This window comes from Choloepus didactylus, chromosome 4, assembly GCF_015220235.1.
Source record: "Choloepus didactylus isolate mChoDid1 chromosome 4, mChoDid1.pri, whole genome shotgun sequence".
In the NCBI taxonomy this organism is placed as follows: Eukaryota; Metazoa; Chordata; class Mammalia; order Pilosa; family Megalonychidae; genus Choloepus; species Choloepus didactylus.
This window is the reverse complement of record NC_051310.1, coordinates 68,860,468-68,880,605: the sequence shown is the minus strand read 5'-3', so window position 1 is coordinate 68,880,605 and position 20,138 is coordinate 68,860,468. Positions and strand designations below refer to the sequence as shown.

At 36.4% G+C, this 20,138-nt stretch overlaps 1 protein-coding gene across 4 annotated transcripts in view; it reads left to right on the top strand.

The window, feature by feature from the left end:
• Nucleotides 1-20,138, top strand: part of GABRA5 (gamma-aminobutyric acid type A receptor subunit alpha5) — a 93,677-nt gene that overhangs the window by 38,619 nt on the left and 34,920 nt on the right. For all 4 annotated transcript variants that reach the window (XM_037832813.1, XM_037832812.1, XM_037832814.1 and 1 more), the window contains one exon: nt 6,979-7,061. In XM_037832813.1, the coding sequence (XP_037688741.1) occupies nt 6,979-7,061 (83 nt within the window). The remainder of the gene's footprint in view (nt 1-6,978; nt 7,062-20,138) is intronic.

The following is a 20,138-nucleotide window of genomic DNA, read 5'->3' as shown; positions in this document are numbered from 1 at the left end:
ACTTTGGGAAAGGATTTCAAAATATAATAGGGCTGCTATTCAGCTCACTAACACCTGGTCATTCAACTAGTAATATGAATTTTTATTTTATTGAAGATTACTGCATCAGTTTCCTATTATTGCTAAAACTAATTACCACAGACTTAGTGGGTTAAAGCAACACAAATGTATTATCCTACAGTTATATAGGTCAAAAGTCTGAAATGGGAATTATGGGGCTAAAATCAAGCTGTTGGAGGGTTGTGTCCCTGTTGGAGGCTCCAGGGGAGCATCTGTTCTTTGCTCTTTTCCAGCTTGTAGAGGCTTCCTGCTTTGTTTGGCTCATGACCTCTTTGCTTTCACCTCTGCTCCATTGTCCCTTCTTTTTCTTAACTCTTGACTGCCCTGCCTTCCTATATGTATCTTTGTGATTACATTGGGCTCATCCAGATAATCCAAGATAATCTTCCCCATCTCAGGAGCTTTAACTTAATCACACCTGCAAAGTCTCTTTTGCCACATAAGGTGACATTCTTTGGAGGGCCACTTTTCTGCCTGCCACGCTCCACCCTCTGATCCTCAAAGATTCACATACACCCCACATCCCCCCCAAACTCAACTCTTACAGCAGCAACTCAAAGTCTAAAAATCTCATCAACTCAAAATTCCAAAATCCCATTATCTAAGTCATGTAAATCAGGTATGAGTGAGGCTCTGGGTATTATCTATCCTGGGGAAAAAAATCTCTCCATTTGTGGACCTGTGAAACTAGAAAACAAGTTGTGAGGTCCCACAATACAGTGGGGGGAACAGCATAGGATAATAGTTATAGGCATTCCCATTCCAAAAAGAGAGAAATGAAAAGAAAAAAAAAACAAATCACCAGTCCCAAGCAATTTAGAAATCCAGAAGGGAAAGCATCATTAGGTTTTGAGGCCTGGAAATAATTCTCTGTGGTTACAGGCTCTAACTTCTGGGCTCAGAGCTCCACCCTCTCAGTTTGAGGCTCTCCCCTTTGGCTCATCCTACCTTTATTATAAGGGTAGTACACGTTTGATCAACCTGTTTCCTACCTATAGAATTTGGAAGTCCAGTAGTCTTCTTTCATTTAGTCATTTCTCCATCCCTTTCACTTAAAGTTGGTAGTGTTTCTTTCAGTATAAAATTTTGAAGAACATTGTGGATCTCCTGTACATATCTCAGGGATTCAGTCCATTAGACAAGAGATTCCTGCACAGTTCTTTCATGTTTAATCCTATCTCTCTTCCTGACTTCTGCTTAGAAGGCTGAGGGGATCCATGAGTCAACATTCCTAATCCCTTCAGAAAGTCCTTTTGAGCTCTCTTTGTGATTGAATACTTCGACCTTTTGATCCTTTCTTGGCACTTAGCCAATGGCCGTCCACCACACCCCTGCCTCACTTTCCAGATCATGCCTTCTTGACAGCAGATGTAATTTTAGCATCCCTTGTAATCTGGATAGGCACAGAGTCTGCAGAGGAAGCCAGTCATCATTTTTGGTTGGTTACCAGTTCTTCCCTTGATCTATCTCATTCCTCTTACATTTCGCTATCAACAGCAAGAAGAAACCAGGCCATATCTTCAGCATTTTGCCTATAAATTTCCTCAGCTAAATATACAAGTTCATTATTTACAAGTTCTACTTTCCACATAACTGTAGGGCACAATTTTGCTAAACTTTCTACCACTATATAACAAGAAGTTTCTTTCTTCTAGCTCCCTATAACATGTTCCTGATTTCCTTCTGAGCCCTCCCCAACAACACCTTTAATGTCCATCTGTCTACCAACAGTCTTTTTATGACAGCTTAAATATTCTGTGAGATAATATAGGTTTTCTTTGCTGTGCTCCTCATTTCATTGTAAGTCCTCACTACAAAGTTATTAATGCTATATATCTACTAATGGCTTTTTCTTTTGTGTTCCTCAAGATTTTCCCATCCTGTTCCTCAGAATCACCCCATCCTCTGCCCACTACCCAATTCCAAAACCACGTCACATTTTTAGGTATTTGTTACAGCAGCACCTATTGCTCCTGGGACAAATTACCACAAATTTAGTTGCTTAAAACAATGCAAATTTATCATCTTACAGTTCTTAAATTACACAAATATATTATCATACAGTCCTTTAAGCTACACAAATGTATTATCTTTATAGAAGTCTTAAATAGGTATGACAGCGCTAAAACCAAGGGGTCAGCGAGATCGCCTTCCTTCTGGAGATCCTAGGGGAGAAGCTGTTTCTTGCCTTTTCCAGCTTTCCAAGGCTGCCTGCACTCCTTGGCTCGTGCCCTGTTGCTCTGGTCTCTGCTTTCTCCTTCACTTCTCTGATCCTGACCTTCGTGCCTCCCTCTGATAAGGACGTTTGTGATGACATTGACATACCCCCCCCCCGGGTAATCAGGACACTCTCCCCATCTCAAGAGTGTTGACTTAATCACATTTGTAAAGTCTCTTTGTCACATCAGGTAATATATCCACAGGTTTTGGTGATTAGAATGTAGACACTTTGGGGGCCATTATGTTGTCTACCACAAAAACTCAGTGTTCACATCATCTGCCGCACTGATAAAGCCAAACATCTCTGCTCTCTGATAGGGGAAAAGGTAATTACAAGACCAGGAATCAAAAGGGGGGCAACCCACAGTTATGAGAGTTCGTTGCTTAGTAAGTGTTTGATAATGCCAAAGGCCAATTAATGAAAAATGTGTTAATGAACACTAATAGTCCACTCTTAGATACTGATTTCTATGCGTGTGAAAATCAGTACTTCCAAATAAATGAGGGAAGTTCTATTATGATGAAAATATTGAGCTAGTTATCTGGAGATAGTGTCTTTAATTACCTCATCACTGAACATGTGGTCATGATTACAGCCACTTAACCTTCTTTTGACATCTGTGAATTTTATTTCTGAGAAATAAAAGGAATTGTTATTATTTTTCTTTTTTAGTGGGAAGGTTAGGTGGGCAGTTATTTTTACAGAGGGGTTAGCAGTTTTAACAAAGGTCACACGGCTAGTTAATGGCAGATCTGACTCTAGAATTGGATTGTCTCTAGATTGAATTTAAGAGGGAATTGAAAGTTATATCCACCCACGAGCTGCCCCTGGCTAATCAGAGAGCCCTCCAGTGAGCCTCAGAACCTAAACACTCAACTAGGCTGCTACAAATATGGACTGAAGCAGTTAACACACAAAATGCTTTCCTGACCCCAAAATTCAGGTGTTGTTAAAAAATGGGCCCTGAGGCCCCATACATGCAAGCTTGAATGTCATAATAGAAATTGGAAAAGAAACAAAAATTGGATCTTTGAAAAAAAAAAAATACTGGATTCTTGAATCTGCCACTATTTCAATGAAATTTTTCCACAGGCAACTTCCCTAATCTTTGGTTTCATTTTTCTCATCTGAAAAATAAGAGTTTGAGGTAGGTGACCCAGCTGGATCTTTTGAGCTATGACAATCCACCATTTCAGACAGTTCTTTTTTCTCAGTACTGTGTAAAGGAGATTGGTTATACATCAGAGCACTCTAAAGATCTCATGAAAGGATGCCCCTTCCTATCTACAGATATTTTTTTGAGTATTATAAAAGCATAGATCATTTTTGAAACTTTTAAAGGGATAAAATAGTTAAATTTTATTCTGTTACTGAGGTTGGATTATATGCTATTGGGAACTTTATTTGAATAATAAGCTCGTTCATTAGGGTAGTAATTAAAATAAACTTTTCTAAGGGTTGCAATCCTAATTCTGAGGAACTCTGTTAAAGTAGGGAAAAATTCGTTAGGCTCTAGTAATAGCATATATTGAGACTTTAATTATAGAATTACTATCATTTTTATATTTTTATAGAAGTTATTTTTTTTGATTCAAAGATTCTTCTTTTTAGATATGGCTAAACTCTGTCCACCTGATTCTATTCATCTTCCCTGCTGTTATGCTAAAAACAAATTCCTATGTGTACTTTCCTTGTCAGAATGCTGTCGTTAGGTGTAGTTAGTGCTGTGATTTTCAGAAGGTGGGAAATCCCAGAGTCAGACACCCAGAAACAGCAGGACTTGAAGTGCTTTCTGTGGTAGGAGCTGAGGCCACCATGGCAGACAGGGGGCTGCTGGTCACTCTCATAAGCATGTGGTCTCGGCCAGGGAAGGAGGAGGATGTGAGGAAGAGGAAGACGAGCCAGGAATGGGCAGAGTGCCCAAGAGGGCTTCCACATCTGCTTGGGAATCTGCTCCAATGAGTGGGAGCAGTGTCAGGGAGGGCAGCCCGCTTTGGCCAGCTGGACTGAGCAGAATTCCAGCATATGGCTAGGGGGAAGGAGGACAGGGAGCTAGCAGTGCTTCATCAAGTCATCAGGAACTTAGCAAAGGGAGCTGACTTCAAGGCAGCCTCCAGATCCAGGGGAAGCTGAGTGTTTGCTGGGGGCAGAAGCCCATGTATGTGAGCTGGCATCGTGGCGGTGTCTAAAGAAGAGATGACTGCCATGGAGGTACCATCTTCACATCTGAGCAGATGATGGGGATGAGGCCTGTGAAGTTATCACTGCTGGAGGCTGACTTAAGAGTGTAAACTGGGTCTGCTGTTGAGGACATTGTAAGTGGGTAGGCTAAGGCGCCTCCAGCCCACCCCGCACTGCTACTAGAGGTTGAGCCTCACGGTATTTCTGTTAGGCCAAAATCCGTAAACCGTTAGAGCAGAGGCCGTAGGCAGCACAGAGATTGCTTCTCTCTGTTACAAGTGTTCTCCTCTAAACTTCTGCGGCACTTTAAAAAAATGTGGCTACTTTCACATTTATTGCTTTGTACCTGGTATTATAGCTTATATATACTTCCTATTTCCCTGCTAAAATTTTGCCTTGGAAGGAAATTCTGTTTTTCTGAGATCACTGTAATTTTATTTAACCTCTAGAACATATTTGACTACTTTGAATTTTCTGATTCCAAGATAGCTTTACTTAACAAATTGCATATGTTTACTAACAACTGTATAAAACGCCCCCTTTACATTTATATTGGCTGAAGACCATCCTCACGAACTGCTCTTTTTAAGTCTTAACTTTCTTAATTCTAATAAGTAAATCTTCTTTTCCCCTTACCCATTTCATAGTCTTTAATATAACCCTTTCACATATTTATGCATAAAGAGATGCATTGTAGATTACTTACCATATGAAACAATCTAAAGATCTAACAACAGTTAATTAGTTTAATACATACCCATCTGTATGCTAGAACTAAATTTTTAACCTTTGGAAGTCATGATTATGCATAGTTTTTTAATGATGTGAGAAATGTCTCTGCTCTAAAGTTAGGTAAAAACAAGTAAGAGACTGAAGTTTACATACCAAGAAAGAAAAGGAAATATATGTGCATGTAGAAAAAGCCTGAACTAAATGAATCAGGTGAAATTATAAGTGAAATTATAGATATTTGTAATTTTCTTCTTTATAAATTTTCTGTATTTTCAAATTACTCCTATGAACATATGTGGAATATCATTTTTAAAATGTCCCTGCCTGGATTTGAAACCTTTGTGGTATGTTCTTATCCATCCATCCATCAATCTCCCCATCCAGGGGAGACTCACTCAAAGCAGCAGAGGATTTTCTCTCCCTGATGGACACAGGACTTTCTCCATCACCACATATTTTAGTGTCATTCAGAGAGTATGACTCAGTCTGCATTCGTTGTGTAAAATGATGTGCCAAATTTTAACAGCAACAGGTTAATCTATTTTAAGAGAAGGAGCTAGTAAAGGCTAAAATAATTAGTTTTACAGTTTGATTGCCACCCTGGACACTTAGGCAACATTCAGACTTAATATAATGAGGAATGAACAATATTGGTAATGTAACATTGAATTATTATTTTCTCTAAGAATAGAATTATAACATCTGTGCAAAGTTTAATGTGTTTGCATTTTGATTTCATTGTAAGTAATTTCATTTTGCTTTAAGTACTATAAAAAAACCTAAGGAACAGAAGATAAATGTGATAATTAAATTTAGAATCACTGCCTAATTACTAAAGTCTGGAGGGAAATAAGCCACCACCATGTGGCAACTCTGGAAGTACAGGAGGCTTCTGCAGAACAGAATGTCTCAACAGTGCATTGCTTGGTGGATGTGGGGTCCTGCTTGGTGCCTCTGTCAGAGGGGCCGACATCTGCTCAACCATCCTGGCTGCCCGCCCCCCCTTAGCAGCTCTGCACCCTCAGTCAGATCCCTTAATACCAGTGCCTCACTTTCCTCATTTCTGAACTGGGATAATAATTGTAACAGGTCTTACCATGCTATTATGATTAGATGAGTTAATGCAGGCAAATCACTTAAAACAGTGCCTGCCATATGAATGCCAGCTATCATTACCATTATTTTTGTCATCATTCGTGGCAGTGCTAGTGACTGGTGATATTGGAAAACAAGATTTGGGTTAAAAAAAAAATGTTGTACTAGAAAGTTGCTAATATAACACAGTTTTACCTAATATACGGTTTTATGACTTGGACCCATTATATATAGTAACCCTAGCCAGGTTCCCAGTGAAAATGTAGACTGTGTTTTTATCCTACATTTACATTTATAAGCTTGTAAAAATTTTTTTTTTTCACAAAAGCAAATTGTCAGCCTGGCCAGGGAAAGTTTTTTAAGATAACTGAGGATAATGGATGGGAAATGAAGAATAAGTTACTTTAAAAGACAGCTTAAATTGCTTTATATGTGGTAATATATGTACGGACACACATACTCAGCCCCAGAACTCCTGCATAGATTTGATTTAAGCCTTATTTCTAAATCATATTTATCTGCAATCCAAACTCATATATTCTGATGGGGACAGTTCAGGCAGTTTCATATAGGATATTAATTAGAATAATGAGTAAATTACTTAATATGACTCTTTAGAATATAGTGGCTGTTGAATAAATGGGTGGAGTTAGCAAATCACTTAAAGATTTTCTTCTCTTATTTTTCAGTTTGACTATCTCTGCTGAATGTCCAATGCAACTTGAAGACTTCCCCATGGATGCCCATGCTTGCCCGCTGAAGTTTGGCAGCTGTAAGTTATTTTCACAAGTAAGAACCATGGGTATACTTTCATTTGGAATAATGTAGGTTCTGTATTTAAGCAAAGCATGAGCTGCAGGTTGTTTGCAAAGACCAGAGAGTGTTGTGGAGCACACACACACTTTTGCCCTTGCCATCCATGTGGGCATTTTAAATTCTCGTTTGCTTGTCTGTAGAATGGGTACATTAACAACTGCTTAACATACATCACTCATCAGGATAAAATGAGATAATTAGAGTGAAGGCACTGTTAACTCCAGTTTGTCTTCATGGCTCAGTATAATGGTCACCTCCTCAGAGAAGCTTTCCTTGAAGACCCAGTTTTCATTAGCTAGCCAGTAACTTTTTTTTTTACTGCATCGTAACCATTGCTTTGTTGACTCACTGTTCCCTCTAGAATGTTCCGTAAGAGCAAGGGCAGTGTCTCTGCTGCTAACACTCACTGCTCAGCCTGTACACCCAATATCTGTAACCAGGGCTTGCACAAAATAGTATTAGCTAAATCTGGTTGCTTGAACAAACAGATAGTTCATGTCAAAATACAGTTGTCCAATTCTAGTAGAAACTTCTGGATTCCAGCGAAATGTATTCCCGACAGAAGATGTGGTGAAAGTGGGCCCAAAAGAATGCCTTCAGATTTATCCCTTTCTGAGATACTTAGAAGCAGTGTTGAAAGCTACCTGCTGTTTTCTTCTTTCTTTACCCTGTTCATTTGTTCTGATGCTATGTGAAGTTTTAATTGTTGAAAGCAGAAGAGTGTCCTCTTTGAGACTGAACCTCAGATTACCTGGGTTTGAATCCTGGTTATTCTTCTCATTATTCCTGAAATATTTATTTTTCTATGTATTAAATGTTCACTCCTGTAGCTATAGTTCCTTTTCCTTTCTCTTTTAAAACATGTTATTGTCCTTTCTTCTTTTTTCCCCTAGAATTTTTAATGTATACATTTCAAATTTACTCTTTATGACTACTTTTAAATTTTACAAGCATATTTAAAGTAGAAAAAACCCACAATATTTTGTTTCCCAACCCCTCACCAAGACAACATCTTTGGTATGTTTTGATGTCTGTCTTTCCCTTATTACTGCTACTGTCTGATTTCATTGAAATTACCTAGAATTTTGGTTTCAATGTCTTTTAAGCTTTCATTTTTCTTATCTTTTAATACCTTTTTAAATACTTGTTTAATTTACAGAATCAATCCCTAACAGTAGTAATCTGCCCAGCCTTATCATAAAAAGTTATTTATGCTTAACTATAAGTTTTATTGATGTCTTTGTTTATTACAGTTTTTGTTGTGGTTTTATATCTTAAATTTCCTCTTTCTTTGCTTAACTTTGTGGTTGGTAAGTTTTCTGAGTCTTGGCCTATCTAATTTTGATACCATGTCTTCAAAATTCAGTGTCACTCAGATTATAGACTGGAGAATTTTGGCTGGATATAGAATTTTAGGATCAGGATTATTTTCTCTTAAACTTTGATGACATTGTTCCACTATCTTCTAAAATTTATTTTAGACATCAATTTGATTCATATTTCCTTGTATTATCCCTGTAGAAGCATTTAGAAGTTTCTCTTCAACCTTGGTGTTCTGAAATTTCACCAGTGTGTCTAAGTGTTGGTCTGTTTTCAATAAATTCTACTTGTAATTTTGTCAGCACTTTTACTCTGAAGAGTGTTTTTTCTGCTATGGGAATTCTTTTCCTTTTATTTTTTGGTGTATTTCCTTCTCTCAGTGCTTTTCGTGTTTAACATTCAATAGGCAGGTGTGGGATTTCATTATCTTAGTGTTTCTAATACTTTTCAACTCTGTATCTTTTGAATTCTAAGGTAATACCTAGGCTCAGTAGTCCATCTGAGTATCCAGTTTTCGCTGGGCCCATTTTTGTTTTTATGCTACCTGGGGCAGATTATATTTTTGAAAAATGGCATAGCAGTATTTTTGGTCCCACATGTTCTTTCAGAACTTTCCACACCCCTTCAAGTGATGGAGTCTGTTTCTTCTGTCTTTGAATCAGTGTGGGACTTTGAGACTGACTGGACAAGTACAGGGTAGCAGAAGTGACTGCATGATTTCCAGGGCTGCACAGAAAACAGGCATGGATCTACCTGGCTCTCCCTGTTCTAAGATGCTCACCCATAGGATCCAGTTACCATGATTTGAGGAAGCCCAAACTAGCCCACAGGGAGAAACCATGGAGAGGACCAAGTGGAGCCAAAAGAGGCCCTTAGTCAACTAACTACAACCACTATGACAAACCATCAGATTATTGTAGTTCTCAGCTTTTGAGTTTTCCAACAAAGCTGTTCCTGCTGTGCCCTGTGCAAGTTTTTGATCCACAGAATTTATTTGCATAATAAAGGGTTACTTTATAACACTTAGGTTTTTTTTTTCATTGTGGAATATAACATATTTGCATAGAAATGATAAATTTCCAAGTGCAATTTAACAAGTAGTTAGAAAATTTCAAAGAACATTAATGGGTTATAGTTCCACAGTTTCAGTTATTTCCTTACTGTGAAATATAACATACATGCAAAAAGGTGATAACTTTCAAAGTACCATTTTACAAGTAGTTATATATGAAATTTCCAAGAATGTAATGAGTTACAGTATCATAGTTTCAGTTATTTCCTTATTGTGAAATATAATATATATACAAAAAGGTGATAACTTTCAAATTATAATTTATCAAGGAGCTATATAGCAAATTTCAAAGAATGTTATGGTTACAGTTCCACCATTTCAGTTCTAAATACCTTAGCAACTAAGAAAAAGAAAATTATATAGAGATTCAGTATTCACAATCCTTTGTTAAATTCTATCTTTTATGTTGCTACCCCTTCCTGAAGTTTAATCACTTTTCCGATCTTTAGGGATTGTCTAGGCATTGACCACCCTAACTTGTTCTTGTTGAAAAGGTTTGTCCACATTTTGGGAAAAGGAGACACAACTGGCTGATATTCTTGAAGAGGCTTTTGCTGCTGGGTTTGGGGACTTGAAGCACTCTGGAGGATTTAAGTTTCTAAAGAATAAACTCAGTGAGTGAAACTTTTCTAGAGTCTCAGATAGGGATCCAGATATTCTTTAGGGATTTCGGGACTACTGTTGACTTGGGCGTATCCTGCTATGGCCATTTGGGGTATCTAGCTGAAGCTTGCATAGGAGTAACCTCCCGGACAGCCTCTTGACTCTATTTGAATTCTCTTAGCCACTGAAACCTTATTTTGTTGCCTCTGTTCCCCCTTTTGGTCAAAAAGGCATTCTCAACACTTAGTTTTGAGGTAAATTTTTTACATAGCCATAAATTGGTACTAAAAATCTGCCTATTTGGTAAGTTGCTTTTTTGTAGCCACATCAATTTTAATTTCCATACCCTCTTACTGTTTCTTTTTCACAGCAGTCTTTTGCTTGTTTTTTTTTTTTGTTTGTTTGTTTGTTTGTTTTAAAAGGTAGGGTAAATTGATTTGTGATCCATTTCTCTGTCTTAGCACCCCAGATGAGTTATACCCAGAGGTTCTATTTTGGTAGTGATCTCAGGAACCAGTGACTGGAGAAGGCGAGTCAGGAGCCACTGTTCTGTTTCCATTTGATTACCTTGCCAACACTGATAACCTGACACTCACTACTGCCCTGTTGACAATATTATTCTTGTTCTATGTTAGGAAAATTTTATACTCAGAGAGTCTGCTTTAATAATTATATGGGATTGCTAGTCACTAAGTTGTTTTGTTTAATAAGCCTCTCTTCCTTTCTGGGACTTATCTCTTATTTTTCTGATCCATTGGCAGAATCCCTCCTAACGTTCCAGAACTACTTTGGTTTTAATTTTTTCCCATATTTTATTATAAAAGTCATTAGAAGGCAGAAAAGGTGCAAGAATTCTACAATGAATGTGCATATACCCACTCCCTTCTTTAGGGGTCAGAAACTGTGGTCCCTGTGCCAAATCTGGCCCACTGCTTGCTTTTGAAAATAAAGTTTCATTACAAAACAACCACGCTCATTCATTTATGTGTTGTCTGTGACTGCTTTTGTGGTCTAATGGCAGTGTTGAATAGTTGTGAAAGAGAAACTGAATAGCCTGTAAAACATAAAACATTTACTGTCTTGCCTTCTACAGAAAAAGTTTTTCAACCCCGACCTAAATTCAGTAATTTACCGTATGTTATATTGGCATCATAATAGGTATATCCTTCTATCCCTCCATTGAGCCATCTTTTATGTTGATGCATTTCAAGTAAGTTGCAGATACTAGTACATTTCCTCTCTAGAGATGTCAGCCTGCACACCATTAACTAGAGTTCAATATTTATTTCAGTTCTTTATCGTTTTCTAGTTAAAATTTTAAATGTTTTGGCAAATGAATACACCTATGGAAACCAAACCCTTAGAAAATGTATGGAGCATTACCATCACCCTAGAACATTCTTTCATGACACTTCCATTCAGTTGCTGCACACAACTGCCCCACAGAATTCCTCCACTGCTCAGCCAACCATTGTTCTGATTATTTTCAATATAAATTAGTTTTGCTATTCTAGAACTTCATGTAAATGGAATCATACAGTATATGTTCTCTGTAAGGTGTCTCACTCGGCACAGTATTTTGTAGATCATACATTTGTTCCTTATGACAGTACTTTGTTACTTCATATTGACAAGTAGTATCTCATATGAATATGTTACAATTTGGTTATCCATTCTCCTGTTGATAGATATCTGAACTGTTTTCAGTTTGGAGTGATTATGAAAATATCTGACATGAAAATCATTTTACAAGTCCCTTCAACAGCACATAAATTAAGTGCTCTTAGGAAGATACTAGAAATGGAATTGTTGTGTTTGTGTTTCTAAACTGGTTACATTATTTACACTACCATAAACCATGTATGAAAGTTTTTTTATTCCGCATACTCACCAACATTTGCCTTAGTGAGTCTTTTTTAAAAATTTTAGTCATACTGCTAGGCATGTATTGGTATCGCATTGTGATTTTAATTTGCATTTCTCTGAGGACTAATGATGTAGAGCACTTGTTCTTATGCTTATTGGCCATATGTATATCTTTCTATCGGATGTACATATTCAAATATTTTGCTTGTGTTTAATGGGTTGTCTTTTTATTATTGCATTTTAGGAGTTCTTTATATGGCTTGGATATCAAGTCCTTGTCAAACATATATTTGTGGATATTTTCCCCTGGGCATGAATTAACTGTTGATTTTCTTGAGGAGCTGAAGTTTTTAATTTGATGAAATCTAATTTATAATTTTTTTCTTTCCTGTTCATTGTTTCTGTGTCTTGGCCAAGAAACATTTTCCAAATCCTGTTGCAAATATATTCTGTTTTTTTTTAATCCCAGAAACTGTAAAGCTTCAGCTTTTATGTTAGGTGTATAATCAATCTTAAATTAATTTTGTACTGTGACATAGGCACCAACATTTGCTTTTTAACACATGAATATTCAGTTATTTCAGCAAAATTTGTTTAAAAGAATGCCCTTTCCTCATTAGATTGGTTTGGTACCTTTAACAAAAATCAAATGACCTTATAACTGTGTGTCTATTTCTGGGTTTATTATTCTGTTCTATTGATCTATTTGTCCATCCTTCTGCTAATACTAAACCATCTCTTTTCTTAAAAAAATTGTGGTAACATATACACATCCCCAAATTTCTCATTTTTGCCAATTTCAGGTGCACAATTCACTGGTATTAATTATATTTGCAACATTGTGCTACCATCACCACCATCCATTATTAAAACTCATCCATTACCCCAAGCAGAAACTTGATCCATTAAGCAGTGACTCCCCGTCTCCTTTCCTTGGGCCCCTGGCAACTCTATGAATTTTCATATTCTTGTTATGTCATATAATTGGAATCATACAATATTTATGCTTTTGTTTCTGGTTTATTTCACTCAATATATTGTCTTCAAGGTTCATCCATGTATCAGAACTTCATTGCTTTTTCCTGCTGCATCATATAATTAATATTGTGTGTGTGTGCACACATATACATACACATAGCACATTTTGTTTATCCATCTGTCTCTTGATGGACACTTGCATTGCTTCCACCTTTGAGCTGTTATGAATAAGACTGCTATGAACATTGGTGTACAAATATCAGTTCGAGTTCCTGTTTTCAATTCTTTGAGGTATAGACCTAAAAATGGGATTGCTGGGTCATATGGTACTTCTACATTTTATTTTCTGAGGAACCAGCAAACTTTTTTCTACAAAACTGCACCATTTTACATTCTCAGCAACAATATAAAAGTATTCTTGTTTCTCCACATCTTTGTCTACACTTATTTTCCATTATTTTAATAACCACCATCCTAATGGGTATGAAGTAGTAAATCATTGTGGTTTTGATTTACATTTCCCTGATGACTGAGGATGTTGAACATCTTTTCAAGTGCTTATTGGCCATCTGTGTATCTTTGGAGAAATGTTTATTTAAGTCCTTTGCCCCTTTTAAAATTGCTTTGTTTGTCTTTTTGTTGTTGAGTTCTAGCAGTTCTTTATATATTCTGGATCATAAACTATTGTCATATATATGATTTGCAAATATTTTCACCCATTCTGTAGGCTGTGTTTTTACTTTCTTGATAATGTCCTTTAATGCAAAAAAAAAGTTTTTAATTTTAATCAAGCCCATTTATCTATTTTTTCTTTCCTTTCTTTTGTTTCTCTTGCTTTCTATGTGATGTCTAAGAAATCTCTGCAAAATACATGGTCATGAAGGTTACCCTCTATGTTTTCTTTTACAAGTGTTATGGTTTTGGCTCTTAATATTTAGGTTTTTGATCCATTTGAATCAATTTTTTAATATGATGAGAGGTAGGGGCCCAACTTAATTTTTTTGCATGTGGATATCCAGGTTTCCAAGCAGTATTTGCCAAAGAGACTATTCCTCTCTCCCCATTTACTATACTTTGCACCCTTGTAAAAAATCAGTTGACTATAGGTGTGTGGGTTCATTTCTGGACTCTCAATTTGATTCCATTGGGCTATATGTCTATCTTTATGTAAGTTCTATACTGTTTTGATTATTGTGGCTTTGTGGTTAATTTTGAAGTTGGGAAGTGTGAGAACTCCAACTTTTTTCTTTTTACAAAATTATTTGGTTGTTCAGGTCCCTTTATGATTGCATATATCTTTGAAGCTCATCTATTCCATTTCTGGAAAAAAGGCTGGTGAAATTTTGCTAGCGATTGCTTTGAAACTGATCACTTTGGGTAGTATTGACGTCTTTAAAATATTGTCTTCCAATCCATGAACATAGGATGTCTTGCTATTTATTTAGGTCCTCTTTACTTTCATTCAACAGTGTTTTGAACAGTTTTCAGTGTACACATCTTACACCTCCTTGTTAAATTTATCATTAAATATTTTATACTTTTAGAAGCTATTGTATATGGAATTGTTTTCTTAATTTCCATTTCAGAATTTTCATTTATGGTGTAGGAAACATGAAAGATTTTTTGCCTGTTAATTTTGTACCCTTTGTTAATTTGTCTGCTAACTCTATTAGCTTTCCTGTGGATTATTTGAGATTTTCTATAAAAGGATTTTGCCATCTGTGACTGGAGATAGTTTTACATCTTCCTTTACAATGTACATGACTTTTATTTCTGTTTCTTACCTAATTATACTGGCTAAAACTTCCACTACAATGTTAAATAGCAGTGTGGAAAGCAGGCATCCTTGCCTTGTTCCTAATCTTAGGGGAAAAATCTTTCAGTCTTTCAGCATTGGGTATGATGTTAGCTTTGGTTTTTTAATAAATACCCTTTATGATGTTGATGAAATTTCCTTCTACTTCTAGTTTTTTGAGTGTTTTTTCATGAATGAGTGTTAGATTTTCTCAAAAATTTTTTCATCCGTTGAGATGATTTCTTTTTTTTTTCCCTTCATTTTAGTAATGTATATTACATTGATTGATTTTCTTATGTTGAATCACCCTTGCATTCCTGGGATGAATTCCACTTGGTTATAGTGTATAATCCCTTTAATATGCAGTAGGATTCAATTTGCTAGTATTTTGTTAAGGACCTTTGCATCTATATTCATAATGGAAATTGGTCTGTAACTTTCTTGTGATGTCTTTATCTGGCTTTGGAATCAGATCAATGCTGACCTTATAGAATAATTTAGGATGCATTCCCTCCTTTTTAATTCTTTGGCAGAGTGTGAGAAAGACTGCTGTTAATTCTTCTTTGAATATTTGATGGAACTTCTTAGAGAAGCCATTTGGTCCTGGGATTCTCTTTTTTGGGAAGCTTTTTGATTACTGACTTGATCTCTTTACCTGTTATAGGTCTGTTGATATCTTCTGTTTCTTCTTGAGTCAGTTTAGGTGTATTGTGTGTTTCTAAGAATTTGTCTATTTCCTCTAGATTATCCAAATTTTTGGCATACAGTTGTTCATAGTATTCTCTTACAATCCTTTTTTTTGTTTTGTTTTGGCTATATCAGTGGTAATGTCCCCACTTAATTTCTGATTTTTGTTATTTGTGCCTTCACTTGGTTTCCTTTCTCAGTCTACCTAAAAGTTTGTCCCTGTTATTGATGTTTTCAAAGAAACAACTCTGGGTTTCATTGGTTCAATTTTTCTATTCTTTATATAATTTATCTTGCTCTTTTTATATCCTTTTGCTACTAACTGTAGGCTTAATTTTCTCTTTTTCACTACATTTTAAAATGGGAAGTTTTAGATTTAAAATGGGAAGTTTATAGATTTGAGATCTTTCTATTATAATATTGACATTTATAGCTAAAAATTTCTCTCTGAGCACTGCCTTTGCTGTATCCCATAGATCTTGGTATGTTGTGCTTTCAGTTTTATTCATTTCTAAGAGTTTTCTGATTTCTTTTGCAATTTCCTCTTTGATCCATTGGTTTTTAGAGTATACTATTGTGTACTATTTAATTTTGACATGTTTGTGGATTTTCCAGTTTCCTTCTGTTATTGACTTCTAGCTTTATTCCTTGTGGTTGGAGAACATGCTTTATTATTATTTCAATCTTTTAACATTTATTGAGACTTCTATGGTCTGTCTTGGAGAATGATCTCTGTGCACTTGATAAGTGTATATATTCTGCTGTTTTTAGGTGGGCTGTTCTATTTATGTTAGATCTAGTTATTATATACTATTGTGCAAGTCCCCTTGTTTCCTTATTGATATTCTGTCTAGATCTTCTATACATTATTGAAAGTGGTGTACTGAAGTCTCCAATTATCACTGTAGAAACTTTTATTTCTCCCTTCAGTTCTGTCAGTGTCTGCTTCATGTATTTTGGGTCTCCATCTTCTTGATGGATTAACCCTCTAATAATATATAATATCCTTCTTTGTCTCCTATAAGAGTTTTGACTAAAATTCTGTTTTGTCTGTTTAGTTTCCTAGGCTGCTGTAAACAGATACCATGAAATGAGTTGGCTTTTACCAATGGAAATTTATTAGCTTACAGTTTGAAGCTGTGAGAATATTCGAATCAAGTCATCATCAGGGCGATGGTTTCTTCCTGAAGATCAGCTGCCAGCAACCCTTGGGTCTCCTGTCACATGGCGAGGCACATGGCAACATCTGCTGGTCTTTCCCTTCTGTTCCAGTTTTGTTGCTTTCAGCTTCTGGCTTCTATGGCTTTCTCTCTCTTTGTCTGAATTTCATTCTCTTATAAAGGATGCCAGTAGGCAAATTAAGACGCATCCTGAATGAGGTGGTTCACACTTTAACTGAAATATCTTCATCAAAAGATCCTACTTACAATGGGTTCACACCTACAGGAACGTATTAACTTTAGAACATGCTTTTCTTGAGTATATACAGTGCCAAACAACCACAGTCTGGTACTAGAGTAGCCTCCCAGCTCTCTTTTGGTTACTACCTGCATGGTGTATATTTCCATCCTTTCATTTTCACTTTCAACCTGTTTGTGTTTTGGGGTCTGAGCTAAATCTCTTGTAAATTGCTTATAGTTGGGTTATGCCTTTTCCATTCTGCCGATCTCTGCCTCTAGGTTGGAGAGTTTAAGCCATTTACATTTAAAGTAATTACTGATAAGGCAGTACATACTTCAGCTATTTTGCCTTTTGGTTTTTGTACACCTTACACCTTTTTGTACTCATTGTTTCCTCCACTGCTGCTGCCTTTTGTGTATAATTGATCTTTTGTAGTAAAACATATTCCCTTTTCATTTCCTTTTCTGTATGTATTTTGTAGATTTTTGTTGTGGTTACCATGAGGTTTATGTTTAACATCCTAAACCTATAATGCTCTAGTTTCCATCAATACCAGTTTAACTGCAGTAGCGTATATAATTTCTATTCCTATGCTTATTTGTCACCCCTCTTTATGTTGTTCTTGTCACAAGTTAAATCATTATACATTGCCTACCCAATGATGTAGAATTATGATTACTTTCTTGGATTTTTATTTTAGTTTATATAAGATGTATAAAGTACAGCTATGGACCAAGAATACAATAATATTGCTATTATATTTACATTTACCTGTGTAGTAAGCTTTATCATAGATCTTTATTCCTTCATAGGGCTTCAAGTTAGGCTATTGTCCTTTGCTTTCTTCCTGAAAGCCAAGGTACTCCCTTTAGCATTTCTGGTAGGGCAGATATAGTAATAACTGACTCCCTCAGCTTTTGTTTATCTCAGTAGACCTTGATTTCTCCTTCTTTTTTGAAGTCAGTTTGTCAGCTACAGATTTCTTGGTTGACATTTTATTTTTTTAATTTCAGCACTTTAAATATATCACCCCACTGCTTTTGTTCTCCAAGGTTTATGATGAGAAATTGATGCTTAATCTCACTGAGGATCCCTTTTATGTGATGAGTTGCTTCTCTCTTGCTGCTTTTAGGATTCTGTCTTGGTGTTTGTCCGTAAACACTTGGACTATAATGTGTCTTAGTGTAGTCTCTTTGAGTTTATCCTAATTGGAGTTTGTTGAGCTTCTTGGATGTGGATAGGATGTGCATATTCATCTCTTTCATCAGATTTGAGTACTTTCTGGCCACTATTTCTTCAAATAATCTTTCTGCCCTTTTCTTTTTCTTCTACTTCATCTTCTGGGATTCCTGTAATGTGTATGCTGGTACACTTCATGGTGATCCACAGGTTCCTTTGGCTCTGTTCACTTTTACTCATTCTTCTTTTTTCTGTTTCTCACATGGAAAAAATTCAATTATTATAGCTTCAATTTGCTGATTCTGTCTACTGCCTGTTCAAAAGTGCTGTTGTAACCATTTACCGAATTTTTTTTCTTCATTTTATTGAGATATATTCACATACCACGCAGTCATACAAAACAAATCGTACATTCGATTGTTCACAGTACCATTACATAGTTGTACATTCATCACCTAAATCAATCCCTGACACCTTCATTACCACACACACAAAAATAACAAGAATAATAATTAAATTGAAAAAGAGCAATTAAAGTAAAAAAGAACATTGGGTACCTTTGTCTGTTTGTTTGTTTGTTTGTTTCCTTCCCCTATTTTTCTACTCATCCATCCATAAACTAGATAAAGGGGAGTGTGGTCTTTATGGCTTTCCCAATCCCATTGTCACCCCTCATAAGCTACATTTGTATACAATTATCTTTGAGATTCATGGATTCTGGGTTATAGTTTGATAGTTTTCAGGTATCTACCACCAGCTACCCCAATTCATTAGAACCTAAAAAGAGTTGTCTAAATTGTGCATAAGATTGCCCACCAGAGTAACCTCTCGGCTCCTTTTGGAATCTCTCTGCCACTGAAGCTTATTTCATTTCCTTTCACATCCCCCTTTTGGTCAAGAAGATGTTCTCCATCCCATGATGCCAGGTCTACATTCCTCCCCAGGAGTCATATTCCACATTGCCAGGGAGATTCACCCCCCTGGTTGTCTGATCCCATGTAGCGGGGAGGGCAGTGATTTAACCTTTCAAGTTGGCTTAGCTAGAAAGAGAGGGCCACATCTGAGCAACAAAGAGACACTCAGGAGGAGGCTCTTAGGCACAATTATAGGGAGGCCTAGCCTCTCCTTTGCAGCAACAGTCTTCCCAAGGGTAAATCCTGTAGTAGATGGCTCAACCCATCAAGCCACCAGTCCCCTATGTCTGTGGTCATGTTAGCAACCATCGAGGTGGGGTAGGCCAATACCCCTGCATTCTCCACAGGCTCCTCAAGGGGGCTCTACATATTTTTTTGCTAGTTTTTTTTTTTAACTTTTTTTTTTTAAATCAACTGTATGAAAAATAAAAAAATTAAAAAAAATAATTTTAAAAAAAGATACAATAAAAGAACATTTCAAAGAGACCATATCAAGGGAGTAAGAAAAAGACAACTAACCTAACTACTTTGCTTCCAACATGTTCCTACTGTACCCCAAGACAGTTAACTAATATAGCAACATTTCTGTGAACTTGTTCCTGATATACCCATCAGAAATTAACAGACCATAGTCATTCCTGGGCATTCCCAGAACATTAAATTTACCCACGATAGCTTATCTGTTCTACTTGGATTATTGTTCCCCCTTCCTTAATTGCTCTCTACTGCTAGTTCCCCTACATTCTACATTATAAACCATTTGTTTTACATTTTTCCAACTTCACATTAGTGGTAGCATATAATATTTCTCTCTTTGTGCCTGGCTTATTTCACTCAGCATTATGTCTTCAAGGTTCGTCCATGTTGTCATATGTTTCACGACATCATTCCTTCTTACTGCTGTGTGGTATTCCGTTGTGTGTATATACCACATTTTATTTATCCACTCATCTGTTGAAGAACATTTGGGTTGTTTCCATCTCTTGGCAATTGTGAATAATGCTGCTATGAACATTGGTGTGCAGATATCTGTTCCTGTCACTGCTTTCCGATCTTCCGGGTATATACTGAGAAGTGCAATCGCTGGATCGAACGGTAACTCTATATCTAGTTTTCTAAGGAACTGCCAGACTGACTTCCAGAGTGGCTGAACCATTATACAGTCCCACCAACAATGAATAAGAGTTCCAATTTCTCCACATCCCCTCCAGCATTTGT